This window comes from Barbus barbus (assembly GCF_936440315.1).
Source record: "Barbus barbus genome assembly, chromosome: 19".
Taxonomy (NCBI): domain Eukaryota; kingdom Metazoa; phylum Chordata; class Actinopteri; order Cypriniformes; family Cyprinidae; genus Barbus; species Barbus barbus.
Window position 1 is genome coordinate 20,016,975 of NC_136747.1, and position 18,090 is coordinate 20,035,064.

At 37.0% G+C, this 18,090-nt stretch overlaps 1 protein-coding gene across 1 annotated transcript in view; it reads left to right on the forward strand.

Annotated features, from left to right (window-relative positions):
* Window positions 1–4,015: 4,015 nt before the first annotated feature.
* The window catches only part of LOC306885416 (insulin-like growth factor 2 mRNA-binding protein 3), a 29,177-nt gene continuing 15,102 nt past the window's right edge, over window positions 4,016–18,090 (forward strand). Inside the window, exons 1-3 of the mRNA XM_079441908.1 lie at window positions 4,016–4,266; window positions 5,199–5,259; window positions 13,922–13,970. Of these exons, the coding sequence (XP_079298034.1) occupies window positions 4,092–4,266; window positions 5,199–5,259; window positions 13,922–13,970 (285 nt within the window). The 5' untranslated portion in view covers window positions 4,016–4,091. The remainder of the gene's footprint in view (window positions 4,267–5,198; window positions 5,260–13,921; window positions 13,971–18,090) is intronic.

Below are 18,090 nucleotides of genomic sequence, written 5' to 3' on the forward strand. Positions count from 1 at the left end.
AAAATACAAGTATCTCAAAATAAAATATCTGAGTAAATATGTAAAACTTCCAACTTAACATAGTTTAAAGCACAATAATGATAATACAAATGTCCGATTACGTAACTTAAAATTTTACATTTGAGCTTTCAAAGTCAAAATCATTTTTTTAACATTCTTAAAAACAGCGAAACGATATAAAGTGAATGAATAATGACTAAACACTCAACACATTCCTTAGGATGGCATTAGTAACCTAAAGAAGTCTGTTGTATGTAATTGTAACGCAAATAAATGAACTATATGAGTTCTTTGACAAACACACAGGAAACAGGTAAAAAAAAAAAAACACTGGAAGATGTGACTCAGTACCGCCATTTTCTGTATAAATACACAGTGGTTAATACATAAACATCGACTAAACTGTCAACAAAAAAAAAACAATCAACAGAAAAGACGTAGTAGTCGGTTTCCAACAAATTACTGGTTTAAAAACAACGTTTACACGAAACAAAGCTACACAAAACTTCTTTGAAAGTGTCTGAAAGCAGATTTTCGCATAAACATGGCGTTAACTGCAGCTCCATACATTCGCTCAACAGGGAGCATAGGCTAAAAACACGCAAAAATACTTGAAATCGGAAACGGTACAACAACAAAAAACTTAGCAACTCACATAGTGCTTAATTCCAGAGTTCTTCAACGAAAGCGAAGGCAGCAGTTTGTGCTTTTGTTAGCCTTTTGTCTGTATATAATATATAGGCTACGTTCAACGCGTATTTATGTTACCTAATTCGACTTAAACGGCAAATTATCCCGATGATTTTAAGGAAAGATCCTTTTTTTCGTCTTAAGGAAGATATTTTTTCGTCTAACCGACATACTACCCTAAATCCGCAAACTAGCTTACATAAACAATGTTTTCCTATAGAAAACGTCTCCCCTGTCGGGTGGAGCAACGGGTCCAATAACATGCATTTAAAGCAACCTCACAAACATGCTGTACGAATGTAGGTTTAGTGAGTCTAACAAGTACTTATTCATTATCACAGTCTATACAAATGTTTACTATAGGAAACGGACGGTGCAAAAAGGGGGCAATGGTATGAAAATTAGCTTCCGATCTGACCAACGAATGAGGGGAGGAGAATCCCCGCATGTGTGCTAGACAAAAGGATTGTGTATCTAAAGGCATTGCATAAACTAAGACTTCCCGACACATCTGTAAAGAAACAACCAAGTTTGCAGAATCAGAAAATGTTCAATATATAACACATTCATGCGAAATGCCTCGAAATACCTCATGAAAACGAAGTCCTCCTACATATTTTCTTTTCTTTTGCATGTATTTTACCTTTTAAGCTCAAACAGAAAGAAAATGTATGGTGCATAATAGGTTCCGGTTTCTAATTTTGAAATTAGATGAAGTAATTCTACCCCATTGTAGACTTTTCGCGCCTGGATTTGTACCTAAGAGCTGTGGATGAAAACCAATGAATGAACAGTTGATGCAGCAGACAGCGAGAGTAGTAAAGCAGGAAGGAGCTGCGCTCTCATTGGTCTCCTGTTCGACCAATAGGAGCGCATCATGTGCGTGCCATTCTACTGTAGTATTTCAGTTGCGCGAGCTATACTACTGGCATCCAGGCCCGTGCTGTCTGACTTAACCCACAAAACTACATTGAGAAATCAGATGTTGTACACTTTTAGTTGCCATTTAAAGTTAATATCTATGGCATCAAAAAGCTAGTTCTATTCACTTATAAAACAACTTAAGATTTCAGGGTTCTTCGTACAAATGATTTTAAATGAGCAATGTGACAGTTTTACTCCTAATATAGAACAAAACATATGTATGGCTTACTCTAATTCAGTGTGTTTGTGTGTCTATGCTTTAAACAGGCTAAATAAATATTGGTAAGGCAGAATCTGGGATAAAAGTAAATCGTCGAATTACTTATGCCATAAAAATATTGCTTTGGAAAGATGGCTAGGGATGAAAATTAAATAAAGTTATAAATATGAACGTGTATGATACAAGGAGAAGTTTAATTAGGCTAGTAGTATCAAACAAGAACCAAATTAACTCGAAACCGTCACTATATAACGAAAGTACTCTTAAAGTGCATGACATTCCCAGTTTATTTTAAATCATAATTTTATCTTGAAAAATATGCATGCTTACTGTTGTTTATGTTGTTATAGAAAACTGTAAAACTATATCAGCATGATTGTCTTTGATTCAAATTAAACGTGTGTTAGCTTCTTTGTGGCGCTTGGTAAATCAAAGAATAAAATATTTTAGGAATATTTCTCATTTAATTTAAACCTCAGGTAACATTCCAAATAAATTACCTAAATTCACTGAAATTAAATTGCTAGGACGCGCCAACACGCAAACATAAACAGAAAAAAATGACCGTATGATATAGGCTACGTGTCCTATCGGCCTTATGGAAAGGCATTTTGGTAATATTGTTCGGAACAACCCCCAAAGCAGTGTCGCATATCTCGCGGATTCCCATAAGGGCGTAAAATCTGAATTCGTCCTAATTATCACAAATCTGTCGAACGTGTCATATCCTAAACTTGCGATGCAGATATTATACAACTTGAATATTTATAAAATCTGACTTTATATGCGTACAGACAAATCTTTTAAAAGAAAAGCAGCACGACCTATGTGTGTGTGACAGAAAAAGAGGGGGAGAGAGAAAGAGACGCATAAGGGCGTGGGCCCAGCGTAAATGTCTCCGCTTTACGCGGAAGGTCGAGCGATTTGCAGGCCGCACATCCAGATATTATGCAACTCCAGTCTTTTTCTGTGGAACAGTGAAAGAAATTTGGCGAATTTTCGGGGAAGAAGTCTAAAATATATTGCATGAACCAACACACAGGCCTATGATCTCCTCCCCGCTGTGCCAGAAGGAGGCCCGCCTTAACCACTCGCCATTACGACTTTTCTATGTCCCGCATGGCCCTCCCCTTTCTTTAGGCACCGGAAGTGTATAATTCGCTTTGTTCAATCTGGTTAGGTCACGTTACACTAGGCCACAGTTGTTAAAAAACTGTAGGCATGTGTAGTTAAGAAGAAGCTGCGTCAGAGTAACTGTAATAAACTGTAACTGTAGTAAAATGCTTCGCATATGTATCTGTGTAAATAATTATACGTAGTTGCGCGTGTAGGATTTTTCTTCGTGGAATGGGAGAGAAAAATACATTATCGCTTGACTGAATGTGGTCTCAATTGTTTAGAGGTTTACCATATGTCTATGGCATGTGTGTCATACAGTGTATAGAAAATAGAGTAAGAAATAGTGTAGATGCTGTATGAATGGCAGACCCTCCCCCTCGTCCCCTATATGGCAGCCCACCATAAGCTCAGATAGCGCTGGTTTCAAGCGTTGTGAGGCGAGCGTGCGTGCAACGCCTCTTTACAACTCCACCAACAACCAATAAGAGCGCAGAACGGCATTAGTAGAGAAAAGTCCACCGAACGGAATATCATTGAACGGTACGAGTACAGCTAGCTTTGCACGGGATCACTGTAAATGAACGCATAGAGGTTTCTCTCGCTCACCATCGCTCTCTCTCTTTCTCTTACTGTCCCCACCCCAGTCATCCCTGTGCCGTTTCCCCCCAATCCGACACTTAATTGAGCAACCGGGACACCTCACGTGCAGGACTGATTTGTAGTTTGAACACGTGGCTCATTGAAAAAGGCAGAAGAACTTGGGTTTTTTTGTTATTTTTTTGTCTCCCGTTCTCTCGATGTTATTAAGAGGCGGTGTCTACACAAACGTGTGTGACAATTTAGTGGCATCGCCAAAGAATAAAGAAACTTTCTCTATTTTCTTCCCGGCCCTTGCCTCGCAGAGGTGACGGAATAAATAATTCAGCGCGTTTAAATCAAGAGGAAACGCGAGTGCGCGCAAGCACGGCGGAGATCTCGTCCATCAAATATCTCAGTAGCTTGGAGTGATTGGGAGAACACTCCCAGACCCTCCGCTGAGCGACAGTGCGGTTCTTTCTCTCCAAACACTGCCCATCCAAGCGACGCGATAAAGGGCTGCCCCTCTGCAACACGGTCGCTCTTTTCCGTATACAACAAGATGAATAAGCTCTACATCGGGAACGTGAGCGAGCAGGCGAGCGCGCTGGACTTGGAAAGTATCTTTGAGGAGTGGAAGATACCTTTCAGTGCACCCTTTCTCGTAAAAAGTGGCTACGCGTTTGTGGATTGCCCCGACGAAAAGGTAGCGATGAGGGCCATTGACACTCTTTCAGGTGAGACTTTTGTGCGTATGTGATTTTGCTCAAATGAATTACAATGCACATGCAACGGTCGCGTTTAATAATTAGACGCCTTTGCAAAGCAGGGATGTGTCCGTACACTGAGCAAGTGGAGACTATTCACTTTCAGGTTTTTTTTAAACCACGGCTTTACACCAAGTCTCGCTTTAATGTCAAAATAACTGAAGGCAACTGTCCATCAAAGTTGCAGCGTTGCTTGTGTGTGCAGGGCGAAATGTGAAATAATGTGTTTAACAACTCCCATATCCAAACGGCGAGTGGTTGCACGTACTATTTATTTGAATTAAAATGCTCTTGGCTTTTAATCGCATCTCTCAGCTCGTGGAGCACTTTCTGGAAGTGAACTAAAGTGCTACACAGAACTGGTAGTTTTGTTAACTTTGCCATTGTAAAAATGCATCACTTTTATCGCTGTAATTACGAGCTCTGGAACACCAGGTGGTTGGGTTGCATTGGTGGCTTGTAGGCCTTTCGACTACTCCCTTGTCTCTACAATATGGGTTGATTATGTTTGTAATGAGTGTAAATCGTGTAAAGGCTGCAATGTTTGCCATAAAGAGACCGTATAAGTCAGTGGACGCTTTCGTGATTTTCTTAAACAAGTCATTGTTACGCTGCTCGTAGCTGAGGCCTTCGCGCAAGCGTGGGGGCAAATTTGTCTTCCATGTTTAACCTCTGGGAAATTTTGTATGTTTTTTTATTTTTATTTTTTTTAACAAACTAATTTTGTTTTAGGTACTCGAAGATTTTCTTGAACATATCAGTGTAGTTTGTGCACACGTAGCGTAAATAGCTACTTTTTTTTTTTTTTTTTTTTTGCAATTTCGTACATTGTGAACCTTTGACACACAATAGACATTTTGTTTGAAATAATAATACAATTCAATACAATTAATATTTTTCAGGGAAAGTAGAACTCCACGGAAAAGTCTTAGAAGTGGAGCACTCTGTCCCTAAACGACAAAGGTAAGATTCATTTGTAAATTTCGCAATTGCATCTAAAAAAAGGCCAAGTCCTCGTTTTTGTTATGAATTAATATCTCCAAATATTTTTTCCTGACAAGCCCTGATTTTAAATCGGCCGTCTTGATGATTTTAAACCTTTAAATGGCTCTCATTTGATTTGTTTTACGTTCACATGATCCATCAAACTGTTATTTGTAAGCGAAATTCAAGATTAGGGTGGTGACGGTGTGTTTTATGTACCTGCTTTAAATGTAATACCACAGGCGTGTTTAGTAGCAAAAAAAAGGTGTGTATGCTACTGATTGAACCTCTATGTCAGCGTGCGGAATGTGTGTTTTTGTAATACATCTGAGGCCCTTGATATGCCGAGTTCACATATTACTGGGCCTTTAGGCCTTAACTAAATGTAGCAAGAAACGCAGCAGAAGTGTGCAAAGTGAGAACGCAAACGTTGTAAATGTGACCTCACGTTGCACATGGATGTGCATTTATGGAGCCATGCTTGCTGTGGCGTCCATTTAAGAAGAAACTACTATTCAGTCATGCAGCTCAGTGCTTCCGCCCCCTCTTTCCCCTCCTCGCGCTGCTCAGGCACGAGATGGACTCCTCAGTGCGCGTGGACTGCAAGGGTCGAGGTCTTGTCACGAAAACCGGTTTGTGGGTTCACAGGAACTGTAACGACTAGACGTGGTTTAAGCCACAAAGCACTGTTTACAAACCGTGTGCGAGTGGGCTGCAGTTTTATTGTAATAATTAAGTTGACGTAACGACTACATATATAATGAATATTCGCCTTTTCACTTTACGACTGCCTTAAGTACATATAAGCTGTTTATTAATTCCTCGGCGTCCTGTATTTTTTATTTATCAGTAACCAGCGGGCAATATTTTTTTATAGTGAGTTTTCAGTCAAAAATAACGCAGTTTCCACGTGAATTGTACGCGGTTTAAGTTAATGGTGGTTTTGTTTAGTTAAAAACGGTAAATTGAAGCATTTAGCACGTTTAATTTAAATTAATGCTACGTAATGTTTGTGATTTATTTTGATTAAAGTAGGTCTGTGTTATTTATTATTTAATTCGTAATGGTTAAACTCATGTTGAGGTTAGTTCAATCATAAGGCGAGTCTTGATGGGCCAGCTGATATTTTAATCTGACATGACATTAAGTGAACAGTTTATTTGGTGTTTAATTTTTATACACTAAACAGTGTATCAAAACAATAGCTTAATATGCTGAGTTTAGTGTGTAAGTTATGGAAACCGTATCATTTGTGTATAATGTTTATTTTGTTTGTATATACTGCACATATGTAATAAATGTTGATAGGAGCAGGTCAGAGGTTGTGAATGTAAAGCTTGTTTGAACTGCAAGCCAATGAGAACTAAGTATAGTGAAATGCATGATGGGAGTGATCTTGCATTCTATCATATGAGTCCTGGCTTAGGCCCTGCCCACCTTTACACACACACACATGCACAAAAAAACATGAAAGTTGGGTAAAGTTTGGTCTCGTGTGTGTGTGTGTATGTTCCAAGGGGTGGTGTGCATTTTATGGAGCCGTTTTCTGGAAGCTTTAGTTTGGTCAGGGTGTGTACAAGGCTTTGTGGACACAGAACCTACTATCATTTTATATAAATATTCACTTTAACGTTTACATTAACCTTCATTAATATATATTTTTACTTTTAATGAATAATTGTAATTTGGTAGTATAATTCAGATGTTTCATGCATTAAAAACATGTTGATTGTGACACCATTCTTCAACCAGGCTTGTGTGCACTGAGCGGAGCCTGCATGGACAGCCCATTGGCCTTTAGAAGTTTTGTTTCATACGCCATTTTTCTTTCTCATTGCTAGCTTCCTCGATTACTAGCGTAGCTGTTTTTGCTCAGAGCTTGCACTGTGTGTGTGTGTGTGTGTGTGTGTGTGTGTGTGTGTGTGTGTGTGTATGCACACGTGTGGCTTAAAGGGGGGCCCCAACTGCTAGACGAGAGTGTGGGAAAAGGGTCTTCAGCTAGAACAGATACTCTGTGTGTGGAAAAAGTTGGAACCTTTGTGGGGACAGTCAGTCTTTGTTGTTTTTAAAGATTTTATTTAATATTGCAGGGGCTGCTAACGTCGCTATGTTTTAAATATTAATGCTATTTTAATTTTTTTTGTAAAAAAAATTCTATAATTGCAATCTGTAAGAAAATAATATAGCTAGGTATTCTGTGTTCTTGTTAATTTGGTTTCAATTGCTGAAAATTGAGATTAATTTAGTGTGCCGTATCATATTCAGCCTAAATTAGTGTCAATTATATTTCTCAATTTGTTTGTGTATGGTTCAATCCTGCTTTTTTTTTTTTCCAAGTTAAACGATATATAGCCTTTTTGTTATTTGGTGGTAATTTTCTGGGGGGGGGGTTCTACTTGTAGATGTTTTTTTTTTGTTTGTTTTTTTTCTTGTGCATTAATATTAGCTATGGTTGGAATGATCTCCATTTTGTTTGTTTTTTACTCTAAAACTAAATATTGAAGTATCTTGATTCAGACAGAGTTGTGAGTTCTCGTGATGGAGTCACTGGCTTGTGAATTATAACGTTCAGTCGTGTTTCCTGGTTCCTCCAGGAGTGTTTGTGGTGGGAAGTCTCCCCCAACCTCCCCATTGTACTATGTATATTCATACATGCGTGCACGCAGAGACAGTTATGTTGCATGTCCGTTGGATTTTGAAGTAAATGAAGATGCCCTCTACTTCCGTTACGCCACAACTGAACCCCCACCCCTTTTCCCTTTCTTGTCTGTAGGCTAACCTGTTACCATGGTAACCAGACCCCACCCCCTGGGGCAGAGAGAGTGTTACCCTGAAATGGGGCACTAATACCCCACCCCCGTCCTAACCCCCCCCCACACACACTCCCCTCTTGCTCCTATAGCTTAATCTGCTGTAGGAGAACATTCCATATTGCATTCCCACCGGAATGCACACCAATCCCACCAAATTCGTCTAAAGAAAAGGGAAGTTTTTAATTCGTACATGAAACCTGGAATGTCATACGGCTGTACTTCTAGATGAAGTTGATTTTACAAAAATAAATAAAAATGTGAAGGTTTACCAAATGGCATTGTTTTTGTTTTAATGTTTAAGTAGTTTTAGGTGTGTGTGTGTGTGTGGTTTTTATTTAATATTTGTTATATTTTAAGTCACTTGCCCTGGTGCATGCACCTATACGTGCTCGGTCTTGGCTTTTTTTTTTTTTTTCTCTTTTCTCCTGTTCACTGGTCTCACACATGTCTCTCTGATCATTCAGCTGAGTGCTAATGTTTTCTTTATTAGCTCTGTGCCTTTTTAGTAGATTTGATGCGCTTATGTGTGTAAGCTAAGTTTTTTCGATTAAATGGTGAGTGTGTGTATATTGCCGATTTAGGTTATGCAATTTTGTCAGAGCTTTTGCCACCGTGGTTTTTCAGTGAAGCATGGACAACTTCTCGTATTCTGTAGTATCGCTCACAACCCATAATTTGAAGTTCAAAATTGTTTATTATTAAACAAACTCTGTTCCCATGTTTTCTCTAAGGGAGCTGCTCCCTGTTAAAAATTAGCATAAGCGCTACACTACCTGTGGTATTTTTGCCTCACTGGTTAGTTTACAGAATCAAATTTAGATTGCGTTGCCTTGGATTTTTGACACCATAAACACGCTGGGGAAAACGTCCAGGAATCACACACAGATGTTGAATGCAAGTTGTGATGCATTTTGATAATCTCTGAGATGACTCCAAGTGATTGTTCTCCTTTTGACATCTACACTCTTCATGAGAGCAAATGTCCCTTACAGCATGTACAACTTCAGTTTCGTCTCCAGGCCTTACTCTATATAGCGTTTGAATTGCTAGGATTGAGAGTGTAGTTTTATTTATTTATTTGTTAAAACATGCTTTTAATTTTGAGAATTAATGTCAGTGAGTATTTGAATGACTTTGTTTTTAATTTCTAGGCAAAACTGCATTTTGTTTTAATTGGGTCAATATATTGCAGTAGTTAGTGGTGACAGTCTACATGGAACCAACTTTTTTTTTTTTATATCTAGTTTAAAAAAAAAAATATTTGCATACACACGCATGTTCCATTTTGCAGATGCACCATGGTCTGACTGTTTTGATTGACAACTTGTTGCTTCTGAAATTAGTTGCTACAAAGTCCTGAATTGGAAGAGCAAAATGTTTTCGATGGCAATGAATGTATTGTTGCTTTACTATTTAAATTTGTTGCTACACAATCAACACACTTAAGAGAAAATCAAGAAAATACCCATAGATTTTTACCTTTTTATGCTCAAGTGAAAATGTAAAAAAATTCAGTTTAAATATTGCTCAAATCCCAGCAGTATCTTTGCTGATGACAGTTATGTTAAAGCAAAATCATCCATCTGTTTTCTCGCTGTCGTAATTAAAATGACTTGCACACTACAAGGTTTTCTGTCTTTTAGGGAGGTAGAAGCCAATTTTACGATGGCTTAAACCATACAATAAATAATACAGATCATCCATTGATGTTATAAAGCACTGAGGACTGTTGATGCATGCTGATTGCTTGAAGCACGTATGTGCGTCAACGTCAATTACTCCATTATAGTAGATCAGTTTCTTTAACGCCAGTGTGCTACAAGTCCCCTGTTATTGTTCTCTATTTAGGCCTCAATCTATGTGGATGTGTGACAGACGTAAAAGTGTGTGTGTGTGTGTGAGGGTTAGTGTGTCTACCTGTTCAGGTAGAGGCATGTTTGTTCTCATGTCCTCTGTACATTCTGTTCTTGTTAATGTTAGTGTGTAAATACGCAAATATACACAGCTTGAACTTTGGAATCGTGTAAAGTCAAGTGGGCAGTTATAGATCTTTCACAATCGCCGCCCCAAAACATACACATTAATGAAACCTATGTTAAAATGAAAGAACCAGTGTATAAAAGCGATATCACCATTAAAATTAATTTTACAGTGCAGAATGGCATATTTACAGGCTCTGTATAAATCTGAATGAAGCTAATGCTGAATGAAGCTAATGCTAACTCTTGATACACTTAGTTCTTGACCTTTAGAAAATTCTCTGTAAGTAACATCTGTATTTCTGCGGCTGAATTGTTTGTTTTTTTCCCATTGAATGATTCATCTGTGCAGTTTACATTGGGATTGTAGCCAAGTTGGCTTGTTACTTATACTTGTAGTGATGTAAACATTAAATGCTGTGTCTGGGTTCCTTACAGTTCCAGGTGATACCATTGTGTCTTCCTCAAAGTGAACTTGCAGTCATTGCATTCATTGACAAATTAGTTGATTCATAAATGAATTTTCGTCACTGACCAGTTGGTTTTGTAAATGGTAAAGAATTAAGAATTTCTAGTAATAAAAACATCACCTGTGGTATGATGTCTGAACTGAGCCTTTCTGTCATATAAAACCCCCTTCAAGTTGACTGTACATCTATCACATTATCTACATGTCAACATTTGTGAAATCAAGGGACGTGGCAATATGCCAGACATCTCAGACATAATGACATCTTGTATATTCAGGTTTTATGTGTCTGCTAGATATGCAAAATCAGTCTTACATCTACAACTGAAGGTTAATTAACGCACATCTGGGGTTGGTCACATCCATGCATGTTTAAAATCACCAGTATTTCCGATATCTTTGGGATGTTTGAATCGAGATACTAGTCCACAAGGTGTTTGACAACTACCATTATATAAGAGGGGAAAAACCCATTGGTAAGAGTTTGTTGATTTGACTTTTGTTTGGGAATTTTCAGGCTTTTTGTGAAAAGCGGAGACCTTTTTAAATGACACTTGATAAGACTTTCTGAGATTCCAAGGTGTAGTGGACTTTGAGTGAGTTTTAAAGGAAACCGCTGTCAAAAAGACTTTGAAATGGCCTCAGGCTTTTCTACTTGGTTGAATGGGTTAATTTTCCCTTTCTGTGGCTGTAATTTGCTTGGAAATGTACACTTATGTACACGTACGTTAATTATGCTGATATGTACACTTAAGTTGGACTTTCACCCTTTACTATACTGTACTTGATTACCTCTTTCAGGTATAGTTGCATAAACATGATGTGCAGCTTTTCTGTGTCAATTATTTTTAGAGATGCACTGATTGCAGTTTTCTTGGCCAGTTCCGATATTTTTATTTATTTATTTTTTCTTGTAAGTGCGACTTGCCGATAACGATTTTCTTGTGTAACTGTAATTGACAGCATATACAAACAAATATCTACTTTCAATGCTAGAAATTATTTAAATGCAACACATTAAACACCACACTTTCCCCCAATTTGGAGCAAGTTCGAGATGTTCTCTCACTTAAACAACTCTCAAAATAAAGTCCTCTGTGACTGGACAACAAATGATTTGCTGTATTAAAAGAAAAACAGATGTTGTTTCCCACTGTTTATAAATGAGAATATATATTAAATGTATTTGTTGTCTTTCACATCAAATTCTTACATTGTTTCAGTTAATTCAGCTAGGATAAGAAACTGTTAGAGTCGTTACCATTCAAATGAAATCGGTATCAACAAACTCCATCTTTCCACTGCTGAGAAAACAGAAGCTGCATCTGAAGTAGATATATTTACAGACTGTTTAATGAAGCTGAGAGGTGTCTTTAATGAATTTACACCACAAAATTACAAATGCATAAGTAATGTTATAAGATTGTTTTAAAAATTATTTTTCACATACAAATCTGAAATGTTGGGAAAAATGAAATGATACTTTTAAATATATAACCAAACCACCAGATGATAGCAAGTGAGTGTTTTAATGAGTGGGTCATTTAGATATTCATTCTACCCATTTGTTCAAATGGCTAATTCATTCAGAAAAGAGTCAAGTGACTGTATGAATGGATTGCTGAATCATTGACTCGCTCGATTAGTTCCAAAACGTGGATTCATTCGGTAACAAAACAACGCTGTGTGTTGCTCGGAGATGCACAACAGTTCCACTACGGTTTTGATTGAAACTATTTTCTCTTGAAAAATTGTCAATATTGTGTCTAACAATGTAAGTCTCTCAGTTTTAACTTGTTTAAGTGCTATTGTATAAAATCAGTGTAACATTGCAATCATGCTGATATTCGGGGAAATATCTTGGTAATGCAATGTTGCTTACCTATATCTCAGCCTAATTTTTTTTTCTACCTTTTAGTTTTCATCTATAACTTTCTGTGAATTACTTTGTGTGTGCTGCTGTGCTTATTTGCTTTGATTTCTACACCATTCTGTCTCATACATGGCCAAGATTCAGTGTTTCCCTAGTTATTTTTTATTGACGTCGTAGTAAGGCTTCTTATCCGGTCGGGCATGTAAAATTCTCACTTGCCACTTTAAAATATCTACTTGTCCCAGACAAGCATTAATTGAGCCCTGTGATTCTACCATGTTTTAAGGCCCGTTCACACCAAGGATGATGACAAAGATACAGTTCAAAAACTCGTTCTCAATATTACAGAGTAGCAGAGTCCACACCTGAGCTATAGCAAAGGCACAGAGAAACCATATCGATGGAATCCCTTTCCGAATGACTTTTTCCAGCTGATGAACGATAAAAATGTTGACACCCAATCAGAATCAATCCTCCTGTAATGAGCTTGAGAATTTAAAGCGGGAGATGAGCATGTGCTGGGAATAAACAGACAATACTGGTGTGGATGCTAATATCGTTATCTTTACAGTTTTTGTTCTTGGTGTGAACGGGGCTTTACTTTGGCCTTATGCGTATTACAAATTTCGAATTGTCTTCGCTCACGTCACCAACATGTTTATGTGCGGATGAGAGTGTAGCTGTGATGTCAAAACTGAACCGGCTCGGAATCGGCAAGACATGAGTCTGGATGGCCGGTCACCAGTCATACAGAAAATCGGCTGATTCTAGTCCCTGGCTGGCCCATTGGTGCATCTTTAATTATTTTGATTTATAAACCCCAATTTCAATCAGACTCATGGGTGCTATTAGAGAACTGGTTTTGGTTGGGTACTTTGTCTCCAAATACAAATCCAAGGTTGTTTACTCCAGTACTTTTTTTTTTTTTGGTGGCTTAAATCACTAGTTTACTTCCCTCTTGTCTGACGAATTGATTACTTGCTAATGTTGCCCATAATTGACTCTCTAACCTGCTGATCAGGTAACTTCTTTTGGACGTATAAATGTATAACTAATGCATGTTGAAAGTGCACTGCTTGTTGGGAATATTATGTAGCTTTAGCCATAGTAATGCTTGTTTATAAGATCAAAGCCATTTTCTGTTTTGCGTTTGCAATATTAGAGAGGCTGGTTGATTAGACACCATCTAGCAGTAATTTTCAGTAATTTACTTTCAAAGAAACCAAAGAGGGAAGTGGAAGTTCTTAAAGTCACAAACCATGTAAGAAATGGATTGAAATTGGGATTTAAAAAGAAAAAATTAAATCAATGGTATAATTGTCAGATTTGATTTTGAGCTAGTAGAGCACATTATAGAGATGTTACTCAAATCTTCCTCTCCTGCTCCCAGTCAGACTTAAATGTGGCCTGTAAAAATCTGGACCATTTAAATCCAAATATGACTGATTTGTGTAATTTATTGCCTTGTGTAATTTTTTTTTAACATTGACCATTTTGTTTTTCACAGGAGCTGCAAGCTGCAGATCAGGAATATCCCGCCTCACATGCAGTGGGAAGTAAGTCCCCCCCCCCCTCTCCAGTTTTCGAAGGTGAAAGGGCTTGTATGAGGTGTTATGTTGAAGCAGTACTATGACTTGCTGGCTCACCACTACACCTCAGTAACATTGGTATTTGAGCCACCATCCCTCCTGAGTAATGTCCTAGAATTTGACATCTTGGACCAAATGAGCACATACACTACAATAAATAGTGTTTTAAGCCATTATCCCTCATATTTATTAAATCGGATGTTCCAAGCAGTCTTTTAGGAGGTAGCCTGTTGTCCGTGTTCGTTTTTGAGATGTTTGACTTGAATTTTGTGAGGTCCAAGCTTTAAGAATCCTCATCTTGTCATTGTTAAATGAAAAAAAGCTTATAAAATACATTTTTGTTATTTGTGCTCTGGACAAATGGCAAATGTCTGTCTTGTTTTTTTTTTTGTATGGATGCTAGTTTAGATCCGATCTAATAAAAGCCATAATAAATGTTCATTTGAAAAAAAAAAAAAAAAATCCTCTTTACACCTAAGTCATTGTTATTGTCCTTCACTTATCAGATCAAACTATCTGTAGAAGCGTTTGCGTGCACCGCTCCATACGCCGCTCTTTGCCCTCCAGCTTTTCATGTGAGCTCGAGACAAGCTCTCACTGACCCTTTGAAAACTTGCATGACATGCTCGCTTTACTCGTCCCCCTTTCTCGTTCCTGTTGCGCTGTGTGAATAGAGCCTTACAGAAGTCCACAAAAGTGCTCTGATCATAGGAATTGGTTCAGATTCAAAACTGCATTGTGCTCTGGCATTGTTTCCTCCGCTTTTCAGTCCATAACCGATTCCTTCAGTGTTAGAATTGCTGGGAGGGGCTGAGACCCCCTAGTTCTAGTCATAGTCCCCCTAGTTATATGTAAAATCAGGCCTGGGGGGCTTGCCAACTACCAGTTACTTTTAAATGTATTACAGTGGTAGGTCATTACCCCCTTGATGTTGGATTAAATGTAATGATTTAAAGACATTAGACAGAGTCGACAATAACTGCAATTAAAATGGCCACTCGCAGTGCTTTCCATCATAGATTTAGTCAGCAACATGTCTTATTATAGGGAGCTTCTGGGGTGTGTTTATTTTATAAATCTTTTTTTCCCTAGCCAACTCAAAATAATGAGCTTTAAGAGAGCTACTGTGGACACCAACAATTCGGTAAAAACAATTTTTTAAACACCTGCCAAAGGCAGGTAAATTTGGAAATATTACAGAATTATTTCTTACTAACCATAACCACGTTTTTTTTTTTCCACTTCTATTTATTAAAACTGTTGTGTTTTTTTTTTTGTTTTTTGTTTTTTTATCTTGCGGCATTGAGGTTATTCCTGGCAAGTTGGTAACATACAAAGCCGGTCAGAGTTACAACATCATGTGTGAAATAATTTGGGCTACATGCATGTGAAATGGCACCTGTCATAAAAATGTGAAGACCCAGTGTTGTGCCTCGTTTCTGGTTTTGTGGTTGTATGTGAGGAATATTCCACGTGTCACGTTCCAGGGAGGGAAATGGGCATCCTAGATATACTTGTGCTGGTCAATTTTCCACTGAGGCAAAAGTTGTTAAACTGTCTACTAAGACCATAAATAGCTTTTTATGTCTTTGTATTATTTGGTTTATTTATATTTTAGTGAGGTTCAGAACATTTATAATTTGTTTTTTCTTTAAATAGTTGAGCTGCAAAGTCTTTATTGACTCAAACGTGCTCCCCCTTTCCTCAAATTTGTTCATTTTGGTCTGTGTGTGTTTGCAGCAGTCGTCTTTATTGCATATTTTATTACAGGTAAAATTCTAATAGGATTATTTGCCATCACAGTAAACCAAAGCTACAATATATGAAATGTTGAGGCTAATTTAAAGGCTATATCAATGTATCAATCATGAGCAAAGTGTTCCTAGTCAATATGATGCATTGTTTTTTTTTAAAGCTGACGTTTTTTTTATTTATTTTTTTTAAATTGAGCTGTTTATTTAATCTTTAAACACAAGGTGTGTGGGTTTTTTTGTTTTTGAGTGTTAAATTTGATACATGAGGCTTTTATGGTTCTCATATGCAAAAATGTTATTTGGTGCAGTTGCTGATATTTATATGGCCAAAAAGTAAAATTAAATTATTATAGCTTGTAATGTAAATCATTGAAATCTTTATAACAGTATAGGAAACTACTTCCATGAGTTTCATATAAATATCAGTTATATCTCCCAATAATGTAAGATATTATTTAAATGCTCAGTTTTATGATCAAAGCTCTGTAGTTTGTGGAAGGGCAAACATATTAAACATATTAAATTCAGTGTTGATTGAGTTCAGGCTAAAAAATCTGATGTATAATTGATAATTTATTATGGATATTATGGAATAATCTTGAATTATCCATAATATTATCCCAATATTATGGATAATTCAAGATTTTGATTTGTCACATACACAGTTATACAGAGTATAACCAGCAGTGAAATGTAGGTCAGGTCCGCTCCAAGGACAGTGCAATTATAAAGTATACAAATATTAAGAAAAGGAAAAGTAGAAAAAATAAAAAGATGAGAAAATATAAATATAAATGTGCAGGTCAGTATGTTGTTGACTTAGTAATAAGAGGAAGTGTTCATCCTAAAATATTACTAACAATATTTTGTTTACTTTTAAAAGCCAGTAGAATTCACAGCAAAACACGTGTACCAGGACCGCAGTACTTTAAATGAAAAGCCTTTTAGTATAATTCTATCAATCAGAAGACAGAAGGCATGTAGTAGATTGTGTACAACAGGTTTTTCAGCAAAATTGATCATATCATAATGATAATTTAGAGGCCTCAGAAGCTTGCACATCAAATATGATGCAATTAGCTTTATAGGGTTAATATAACACTAGAGGACAATACATTATACCTGTAACACAACTTCTATTTTATTTGACATTTAAAAATGACTTTTCTGTTGTTGTATGTGGTTGCATCAGCAAGAATACCCCCTAAGAATATTGCATTAATACCATGTGAAGTTCAAAAAAGTTCAACCTATAAAAGTGCCTGATAGCCCCCGAATTTGATTTCTTTGCACATACTCTAGCTGTTTCTAAGTGTAAGAAAATGTCCTATGTTAATGGTCACATGCCTTCTGTGCTGCCTTGTTGTGTAGCAGTAGCTATGGGTTTAATTACCTTATTTAGGTTTGACTCAATTTGAGAAAAATATCTTATGAATTGACCATAAACCCGTTTAGTTTTTATTTGTTTTCCAGAGGGATTTTTTTTTTTTTTTTAAATCAATACACTAATCAATACAAAAAAGTTAAATACATCTCTGAACAGACAGTAGGTCCAAAGATCGGTCCTTCCCTCTTACATTTAAAAATTTGCACAGATTAGTGTGCAAATAGATAAGAATTATCAAATTAGTTTATATCTACTACATTAATGACAAATGTCAGTTAAAATTTTAATGGACTCTGTATGCTTTAAATATTGAATTTGAGAAATTTGTGGAGAAGAGTGGAAATGGAGGAATACTAAATTGCTAGCACTTTAAATATTACCTTTTAATATGGAATGCGTTTATAAAATGAAACCTCTGTAAATGCATGCATCGTTCTGGCATACTATACGGCTGTGCATGTTATTTGCAGCTGAATTCTACTGAAGTATTTATGATCTGTCTGAATCATGACTACTCGGGTTATGCCCTGTGGTGATGAGCTCTGTTGTAGTTTAGTACTCAAACTAGTATTATTCAGCAACAGAATAGAGATGTTTGTGGTCCATAAACCCAGAAGAGTTATTATTTGAGCCATGTGTTCCTTTGGGAATTTCCAAGTTTAAGACTTGTAGAGACCTTCACGTTTTGTCCTTCAACCAAAATTAAATAGTCATATCTCCAAACATGCATTTTGATGCCGCCGTTTGTTTTTTAATTGCAAGTTATGAAGTTGCTGCTAGTACCGCAAGGGTGTGAGGTTACGTGCTTTGATATGACTGTTATAGAACAAAACGTGAGTCTTTTTAAAGTCTTCTGAAACCGCTATGCTAAAAAGCCATTGGAAATTCCAGAGGGAACCTGTGGTGATTTAACCTTCCAGTTTAGTAGATGGAAAATAATTTTTCA